At 40.0% G+C, this 10,526-nt stretch overlaps 2 protein-coding genes across 2 annotated transcripts in view; both read left to right on the forward strand.

Annotated features, from left to right (window-relative positions):
- The window catches only part of LOC112137455 (complement C3), a 132,518-nt gene that overhangs the window by 62,571 nt on the left and 59,421 nt on the right, over nt 1-10,526 (forward strand). The window lies entirely within an intron of this gene.
- Nucleotides 9,434-10,526, forward strand: part of LOC112137454 (complement C3) — a gene marked incomplete in the record, with an annotated part of 60,536 nt that continues 59,443 nt past the window's right edge. Inside the window, 1 exon segment of the mRNA XM_024259792.2 lies at nt 9,434-9,592. Within this exon segment, the coding sequence (XP_024115560.1) occupies nt 9,516-9,592 (77 nt within the window).

Consider the following 10,526-nt stretch of genomic DNA (forward strand, 5'->3'; position numbering starts at 1 on the left):
AGTGTGGCGCTCAGCCTCAAATTCTTTTACTGAAAGTCTGCTTACTTTCAGCCCAGCTTTTTGTGAACCAAATAAAAAAAAATTGTTCTTATCCAGAGCTGTGTTTTTAATGACTTATCACCTAAATTGGTTTGTGCTTTATTGCAAAGGTATGGATTAATGGAACAGTGTCATTTTGTAAATGTTTCTTCGGGATTCCTAGAGTTTTGATATTATTGTGCACAGATGTTCACATGAAATGTAGCTACTGCGGCATAGTGGTGAGCGCTACAGTCCGCCACGCCAATGCCTCCTGTTTGAATCCCACCATGGAACAATTATTTTTTATTATAACTGGATTTTATTCAGGGTTTGAGAATCATAATAAATAAATACTGTCTGCAACATACTCTGGCACTACATTGTTTCTGTTACGGACCGGGCCGTAGTTACCAATTCACACGAAAAATGTGCATAGCCCGCCCCTCTTTCGCCGCGCGAAAATAGGTAAAATATCCAAAAGTTTTGGAGGTTTAAGCATGATACAGCCCAAGCATAGCTTTCTGTCTGCCGGCATATTCAGCGTCTGAGTTCCGCTGGACATGTTGGCTGGATTGGGCTGCAGCCAGAGAACGCGGCGGTAGGAAAAGACTGTCAAACTATCAACAGTGTGTCTCGCTTTTCTCAGTCTTTAAGGTTTTAAAAAATGCAAATTAATTGTAAATGATAAACCTCAGCTTTGAGCTTGTTTTCCTCCTCTTCTTTCCTTTATTCCCCCTTTCTCTATATAAATCAATGAGAACAGCATGTCACTTCCCGACAGCACAAACCAAGCCAGAGGAGGAGGAGCTCTGCTCACCCCAGACTCAAACAGATTTTTGAGACACTTATTCCACGGCAGAATGTGACAACGAAAAAGCAATCTTCACTTTAATTCAGTCACTCTAATTATGTAGCAGAACGAGCAGTGATAAATAAAAAATGAAAATGCCGTTCTGAGGATTCCTTTTTCATTTTATCTAAGAGACAAATATTGCAGGTACATTTTGAAAATGAAAAAACATTTCTATTAATCCAAATTAAGTTTCAAATTTGATATTTCTGATTGAATTTTGGTACAAATTTACCAGAGAACTTTATGAAAATTAAATATCAAATGCCGTTTCCTTTATCATTTCAATTAAGTTGGTGGGCTGCACAGTGGCGCAGTGGTTAGCGCTCTTGCCTCACAGCAAGAAGGCCCCGGTTCGACTCCCGGCTGGGACCTTTCTGTGTGGAGTTTGCATGTTCTCCCCATGCATGCGTGGGTTTTCACCGGGGACTCCGGCTTCCTCCCACCGTCCAAAAACATGCTTCATAGGTTAATTGGTGACTCTAAATTGTCCCTAGGTGTGAATGTGAGAGTGATTGGGTGTGTGATTGTGGCCCTGCGACAGACTGGCGACCTGTCCAGGGTGTACCCCGCCTTCGCCCTTCAGTAGCCGGGATAGGCTCCGGCACCCCCGCGACCCCGACAGGGACAAAGCGGTCAGGAAAATGGATGGATTATAATTAAGTTGCAGAATGAGCTGTGTTGAAGAAGAAAAAGAAAAAGCCATTCCGATAATTCCTTTTTAATTTAAAATCAAGAGGCAAGTAATGCAAGTACAATGTGAATAAATGAATGAAGGAATGAAATTGTTTATTTCAAGCAATCAGGAATACTACATGAAAAAAAAACCTCATATTGAATCACAAGTAGATCGCTTGAAAGGAAGTGGGAGGAAGCGAATTTATATAATCCTACCCCGGCCCGACCATACCATTTTCTCTACATGAATTATTAATATCCGGTTCAGAACTTTGTATCAAATAATTATACACTACAATAATAAATTCAGGTTATGAAGAATCATTAATATCAGTAATGTAATCAGGTTTCAAAACATCCACAGACAAATCATTTATATTAATCAGTAACAATAATCTAAATATTCTCATTAAAAGACAATTTGTGCAGATAGTATTTATCAAAATGTCATTGTAATAATACAAAAAGGAATTTGTCCAGATTGCATTCATCAAATAATTATTCTAATTATACAAAAATTAATAAGTAAAAATCATCTTCATTTGTTAATGCAAAACATTTTTTTCAAAATATTCTCATTAAAAAAGAGACACTTTGTGAAGATTGTTTTCATCAAAGAATGATTATAATAATACAAAAAGTAAACATTTGAAAAGAAAAAAAGATCAGGAATTTGAGCAGAATCAGTGCTACATCACAGCTTAGGAACAAGTTTAAGGCCTCATAACGGTTCTTCATTGTTATGACTAAGAGGCTGTGAAGATCTTGTTTCAAGTGAAATGTGCTCGAGTTCAGCAGCTCAGAATCGGGTCAAAGTTCACATTCAGTGGTTTCTGAGTTCACTTTTCACATTTTGTTTGAATTAAAGGTTCAAACATGCGTAATCCCACAGTTCTCAAAATCTTTCATGGATTTTATTTCCAGAGGCTTTGTCTGGTCCGGTGGTCCGAGAGGTTTGACAAAGATTCTGGAGTTCTGGATCCATGTTGAATGGATCTGTTTCCTCTTGTGCAGGAGCCTCGCGTGCTTCGCCAGATCGGCATGTTATTTGGATAGATGATTGTTGAAATACACAGTCAAACCCTTCAGGTGTTTTAGTTGTTTAATCAGAGCTGTCTTGTGCCTACGATTCATAAACTGGATCAGGATCACTGGTTTATCCGTATTCTTTCTCCAAAGAAGCGGATGACAGACCTCAACAGTATTTAGGTCCAAGGAAATTCTTTTAGACGCAAGAAATACCCTAACTTGATTCTCCACGGTCGCATTAGCATTCATCACAGCTCCGTTAGCATTCATGCTAACGCTGGTAGTTGTCGTTGAAGTCCCGTGAGAATCACATTATTCATCCATGCTTGTTGATCCATGTCATGCATTCTACTCTCCAGGAGATCTTGCTAATTATCTCGTTGCTCGTTACGTGTCTTTTCTTGTCGGAAATCTTCCACAAGTTGTAACAGTGGTGATAGCTTAGCCTCAAGCTCCAACAGCGCTGATAGCTTAGCATCATGCAGAAGAACAGAGGTTTGCTTAGCTTGAATGTCAGCGGGTGCGATTTTGAGCTCCGTCAAATCTGCTTCAAAGTTTTTCTTCGGTGCCATGTTCAACTCTCCTCATTGTGGTCGTTGTTTTGCAGTAGCTTGGTGATTAAAGTCGCTTATGAGCAACTTTAAAAGACTTTGAAAGCCGAAGAGTTGAAGAAACTTGGAGGCACACGTCTGCTCGTGACCCAGAAGCATGTGAAAATGAATTAGCATTTTTAAATTATGAGTCATAGACGCTTCCATAGTATTAAAGTCTTACACACCATGAAAACTATAGAAAACACAAACAAAACAATAATTTTCATCAAAGTAAATACAAACTCAATAATAAATGTTCACACTCATAATAAACATACCTCGTTGGCTGTACGCTGCCAAAACAGGAATTAAAACTTTTCTTTTCTTTAGCTTCTTTGATTGATGAATGTTGATCTTCTCAACAGATCTTACTTCATTTTAACACTTGTAACATTCTTGTGACTCATGTTTGACAGTGATGTTTTTCTGTAACACTCATTTTGTCATACACTTCCATTCTTGCTTGAGCTTCACGTAGATCTTTCACTTTTCTAAGTGCTGCAGGTTTCTTTCCCTTTCCTCGAGTGACCTTTGCAGGGCTATATAATCTTGCTCTTGTTTAGCTTTGAGATTAACTTCATCTTCCTATCTTTTCGTTCTCAGCCCAAGTTTTTCTGCTTCTCTTTCTAAGCAAAGTTTCTTGGCTAAGGCTTGTTGTTCTGCTGCTCTTTTCCTAACTTAAACTTCAAGTCTTTCAATCTCTATTTGTTCCCTTTCTTGTTCCTCCAACACCTTTTAAACAGCTTGGCTTGCAGTTGAATCTGCCAGGGCTTCCTGGTGTTTTACAGAGGATCTGCTGGAATGTTCAGAAGTGTGTGGCTTACTGATAGTTGACTTCTGGCTAATCTTGGTCCTCTTCTGAACCATTTCCTTCCATGTAATTTCATGCTTTGGATACAATAAACTTAGAGATCTGCACACAGACATCCCCTTTGCCACCTGTTTCTTGATCAGGAGCTGGCGCAAGTCATTGTATGCTTGCTGCACATCTGCAGAAAGGCCTGCAACATCACTCATAATATCATTAAGTTCTTCAGTTAAAGGTTCTGATCGTGACAATAGCTGCTTAGATGATTTGGCATGTGTTATCCATTTTTCAAAAATGTAGTTGAACTTCTGCTGAAGCCCATTAATGCTCTTCTCTGTAAGAGTTTTGACCCTTTTGCTTCTCCGTAATTAAGTTTAAAGTTGCTGTGGGTCTTCAGCTTTGGAAACCTGTTCTTCATCAGAATAATTTGGAAAGTCAGTATTGGGTTTAGATTGACTAACGGTCTGCTTTTTTTTCATTCATTCTAGATGTTGATTGGGGGCTGCACGGTGGCGCAGTGGTTAGCGCTCTCGCCTCACAGCGAGAAGGCCCCGGTTCGAATCCTGGCTGGGACCTTTCTGTGTGGAGTTTGCATGTTCTCCCCGTGCATGCGTGGGTTTTCACCGGGGACTCCGGCTTCCTCCCACCGTCCAAAAACATGCTTCATAGGTTAATTGGTGACTCTGAATTGCCCCTAGGTGTGGATGTGAGAGTGAATGTGTGTGTGATTGAGGTCCTGTGACAGACTGGCGACCTGTCCAGGGTGTACCCCGCCTTCGCCCATAAGTAGCCGGGTTAGGCTCCGGCACCCCCGTGACCCCGAAAGGGAAGAAGCGGACAAGAAGATGGATGGATGGATGGATAGATAGATGTTGATTGATAAAATGAACTTGTCACTTAAATCATAGGCTAAACCAGTGTTTTTCAACCTTTTTTGAGCCAAGGTAGACTTTTTCCATGAAAAAAATCCTGCGGCACACTAGCATCCAAAAAGGTAAAAAAAAATAGTCTGTATTGATGTACAGGCATCCACAATCTCCTGTACATTTTTTTAGATAAGTGGGAAGCATCATTAATCAATCTCGTCAAAACAGTCTACATTTATTATCATTAATGAATGACTTAAAAAAATACTTCTAAATAATCAGTTTTTATGAATGATCCTTTTTCTTTTTTTTTTTCTTTTCTTGTCTACTTTTTTTCCTTTCGGGGTCGCGGGGGTGCCGGAGCCTAACACCAGGGTCACACTGGATGCGGAAGTGCCGCAAAGCGGCGCGGAGCAGAGTGCGCGCGGAGTCCGCTCCGCTCTCCAGGTCACACCAGACGCGAATTTTTCCGCGATGGTCGACAGGCGCTTCTACTAGAGCTATTGCTTTTTTTTTTGGGCATCGTGGATAATAAGTCAATAACCAAGATATCACCCCGTGTTTCTGATAAAAGGGGATGATCTCTGCCCCTGTTGACACAGACCCCGCCCCCGAACTCCACTTCATTGATCTGTTTGTGCGTGCGTATGCGTGTCTGTCTGTTTTCTTGAGCTTCTGCCCTGCTTTTTTTCCTCCCAGAACCCTGCAGCCCAACACACCTACTCCTGAGATCTGTGGTGTGCGGGGTGGGGGCTCTCGCGCACGCGTGTCAGTGTGTTTTGATTGTATGCATATTTTCATCTTTACAGTCTGTTTAGACACAAAAACATGATCACATTTGTCAATCGCAGCGTTTTATTGTGAAAAATTGGTTCAATTTTGAAAATAAACCGGATTTTCTCATGTATTTTGATGCAACTTCCTGGCAGTATTGACGCGGAGCGCTCGTGGCTCGCAGAAAAAATAGACCAGACGCCGAAACGTTCCGCTGCACTGCGCGGACCCTCCGCGCCTGGTCTGGACGACGCCATAGGTTAACATGGGCCCCGAATGGAAGCGGACACCGTTCTGTGCCGCTTCGTGGCGCTTCCGCGTCCGGTGTGACCCTGGCGTAACCCGGCTACTGATGGGTGAAGGCGGGGTTTACCCTGGACAGGTCACCAGTCTGTCGCAGGGCCACAATCACACACACATTCACTCACACATCCACACCTAGGGGCAATTTAGAGTCACCAATTAACCTATGAAGCATGTTTTTGGACGGTGGGAGGAAGCCGGAGTCCACAGGAAAAACCTACGCATGCACGGGGAGAACATGCAAACTCCACACAGAAAGGTCCCAGTTGATGTTTCTATTTCAAATCCCCAGCCAGTATTTGAACAGAGGCCTTGTTTTTTTTTTTTTTTTTTTTTTTTTTAAATACTTCCGAAACTATCAGACAAAGTAAGAACAACGTTCCTTTCTTGTTTCCCTCCACAATGGTGATGAGAATTCAATTCTTTTGCATTTGTTTTACCAAAACTCTTTTGGCTACCAAATGGATTTTTAGGTTGTTGTTTGCTTTGTTTGATTCATTATAAACTACTATATAAGATTATGCACAAAATTCATGATGTAAATATGTTTTCATTCATATAAAGTGTAAATTATGTATAAGCTGTTATTTATCCCTTCCAGATAGAATGTACAAAATGAATGGTAAAAGAACTAACAATTAACTATTCAGTTTTTAACTCTACACATTTTAAGCTTTTTTTCTTTTTAAACACATTTGAAGTGAACAACATAAAACTCTGTAACCACAACCCAAATATCAATTAAATTGTGCAAAAACCACTAAATCAAGACTTTTATTCACATTAAGCTTTGAGGATGTCATCTGTTTCTTCTCTCAGTGATGATCTGCTCTGTTTTAGAGAAGATTCTCTCAGTTCTCAGGTGTCTGCACAGGTTGGTTGTGGAGCCATAAATACAGTGCCTTGCGAAAGTATTCGGCCCCCTTGAACTTTTCAACCCTTTGCCACATTTCAGGCTTCAACAGAAGAGTATGAACTCCCTGTGGGAGAGGCAGGTGGTACAGAGAGCAAAAACCATTATTCAAACAAATGAACATCCTTTCCTGTAGTTTCTCAATGTTACCGTCTGGGCGTCGTTTTATTGTCCCAGCAAGGAAAACAAACAGGTACACAACATATTTTATACCTAGTGCTATAAAGCTTTTAAATCAGAGTGGCTACACTCGTCCGTAGGGTAGAACCTGTCTCACAATCATCTTTTAACTAATTTATTTTACATAAACTATTTTACTTACGATTCTATCCACTGTTTTGTGTTGTTGTGTTGTTTTGTCTTGCTTTTTACTGTCATGTCTTTATCTGTTCTTGCTGGAGAGCTGTTTTAACTGAATTGCCCCTACGGGATTAATAAAGTAATCTATTCTATCTATTCTATTCTATTTTATCCCCTTTCTTACTCGCTAGCTTGTTAGAGTTTTGCTGCACTTAGCGCAATTGTATGCACATGCACAGTGACGCGTGTGTCAGAGAAAGGGGATTCTCAGGAGGATGCACCCGCTGAATTTGGACACAACCATTGTGAGGACTGATGATAGGCTAGCGCCAACTTTTTTTTTCAATGCCATGCAATCTACCCACAATGCCTTTGCGATCGACCAGTCAATCGCGATCGGCGTAATGGGCACCCCTGCAATAGAACATCTCTGGTACATTATGGTTCGGTCCATTAAGGACCGCCAGGTTGCTCCTCAGAATGTACAACAGTTCAGGGATGCCCTCACACAGATCTGGGAGGAAATGCCATAAGACACCATCCGTCGTCTCAATAGGAGCATGCCGCGACCTTGTCAAGCATGCATACAAGCTTGTGGGGGCCACACAAGATACTGAAAAGCATTTTGAGTTGCAGAAATTAAGTTTTGGAAAAAATGGACTAGCCTGCCACATCTTCATTTCACTCTGATTTTATGGTGTCAACACAATTGAGCCTCTGTAGGCTGAAAACTTTTATTTCCATTAAAAGACTTGGCATCCTTTTGTTCCTAAGACACTGCCCTGTTGTTATTTGTATAGATATCCAACTTCATATTGAGATCTGATGTATCTAATGTGCTTCTTTAAAGTGCTCCTTTAATTTTTGTGAGCAGTATATATTGCATATTCAACCTTTAAAATGCCCCATGATTTTCCTTTAAATTCTCTGAGGAACTGTCTTTTTCTTTTTGTGGTCCTTGTTCAGTGCAACACAAATAAAGGTACAGGTCCATACAGACCAGAACATCCAGACTGGCCAACAGTCTGTATCCACAGGCTGTGAGGCTTCTGAACTCTGCCCCTCTCCGCTCTCTGCCCCCCTCTCACAGACAATAACCATATCCAACTTTTGAATAGCTTTGAACTGGTTTCATTGTTGCATTATATCTAATTTTCTCTCTCTCCCTTGCCACCCCTCTATCTCTCTCTACCAACACATCATAACCATATTTGCTACATCAAAATAAGACTGAACTGGTTGCATTGTTGCACTTTTTCATGTTTCTCAGGTTTCTGTCTGAACGTCCCTGGAACTGTCTCTCACTGGACCAAATGTTTACACTGGGCTGAGGGGTATTTATTACTTATTATTATTATTATTATTTTTGAAGTATGGAGTACCGATGCTCTAAACGCAATTTCGTTGTTATTCTGTGACAATGACAATAAATAAATTGAATCTTGAAGTAACACCTCTCGCCACAACGCAGGGAGACTAAGTAAGTACAGGTTTAAAGACAACTGTGATGTTGGTTAGACACACCAGAATCAAACATGTTCCTGAGGTCACACCATTTTTAGTCTTTTTAGGTTACCTTTAATTTTGTAGAGATATTTCTCATAATATTTATTTTTTATGATTTTGATAAACAACAGATTAATCTGAGTGTCTGATGTCATTGTTGATTATTTTTGAATTTGGATTAATTGCTCATAGCATGTTTATCTTTTACCTGTTTGTGTGGGGGGTCTTGCATCTGGTGAACGTCCATTTTCAACAAGGTCACTCCTAAAATAGAACAGCAGAAATATTTTTACTGTCAAAACTGAACGTCTTTTTTGGCCTAAACACCAACCTGCACATCTGCCATCAACACTGCAGTTCACAAAAAAAGAATCAAGATGTCTTTCATCCACCGACTGTAGGTTTGTGAAATTCCCATCGTATGGTAACTGCACAAAGTCCTGCCAGAACTCTGTATTGACATCAGGACAACTTGTGGCAGCACTGTCTCATGTTTGCTCGTCAATCCAAAACCACATTAAGGTCAAGCTTCAGGACTTTCCCTCCAAGGAAACAGCAAGAACTGAGACACTGCAGATCTGCTGCAGAGACAACTTTCCATCATTTTGCCAACGAATCAAAATCTTAAAAATTAGGTTAAAATGTATTGATTTGGGGATGTTTGACTTCTTCCTCACAATGATAACGTTTATTTGAATTTCTCAACTGCTTTCTGTAAACCACGTGTTACCTAGTTCATGTACTTCTATGTATATAGGCACTTTGGGGAGGAACAAGATTGCTACATGTGAAAAGGGGATGGAAGGGCAGTCGGGACGCTACAAATAAGTGGTGGTAGAGTTCTGCTGCACACAGTCAACAGAGCAAGGTGAGGATGAGGAGGGCTCTTCAACTGCTGCTGGCCTCTCTGGCCTTGGTCTCCTTGATGTCTCTCATCGATGCTGGACCACTGTGAGTAAACCCCCCTCCCTGTACTTGTAATGCTTGCTGAGCATGGTGCTTACACTGAAAAAATTAGTAGCCTGAAAATAGAGGGAAAAACAAATATTAAGAAAAAAAAATCACTTGAAAACAGTAAAATTATCTGTCCACTCAGCAAGTTATTTTTACTTACAAAACCTTTTATGAGATATCAAAATCTAGACACAAGAAGTTCCATACAAGCATTCAAAAAAAGGACACATAAGCCAAAAGATAACTGTTAGATAGAACTAGATCAAATTGAATGTTATAGCTATATGATATTTAGCCCAAAAGTAAGATTTTTTTTGTCATTCATTCATTCAAATTGTTTTTACTAGTTCTAAGCAAATTATTTATTTTTTTTAGTTTTTATCTTCCTAATTGTAGTTCATTTTGATTACAGTGACCAAAAACTGTATAACAAGTGGAAATGACTCATTTTAGAACAAGATTTGAACAAAATGAGACTATGGCTTTGTCTGAATTCTCACCCTAACCCCTAACTACTAAAAAATGATATAGTGTGGGACTATAAATACCCTGGATTTTAAAGGTAATTCTGACACGATGCTCACTGCGTTTCTTTCGTTTTCCGAAAAACCGTATGTGACGTCACTGATTTCACGACGGGAAAAAACTAATAGAAACAAAGATTTCATGACGTTTATTTAAATCTCCACTGTGTTCTGATGGGGAAAATGAGGTTGATTTATTCAAATATCACATTTAATCAAGTTTTTTGTTTGAAATTGATTGTTTGAAATTTGAAATCGACTGCAATGCATTGTGGTCTATTTCCGCTAATCTAGTGACCATCAATGTAGGTTTTTGCAAAGACTTATGGGAAATTTCCAGTGCACTCGATTTTGGACTTAGTAGATTCGGACAGCACTAAAAATGGCGAATGCACTATATAGTGATT

This window comes from Oryzias melastigma, linkage group LG1 (assembly GCF_002922805.2).
Source record: "Oryzias melastigma strain HK-1 linkage group LG1, ASM292280v2, whole genome shotgun sequence".
NCBI lineage: Eukaryota > Metazoa > Chordata > Actinopteri > Beloniformes > Adrianichthyidae > Oryzias > Oryzias melastigma.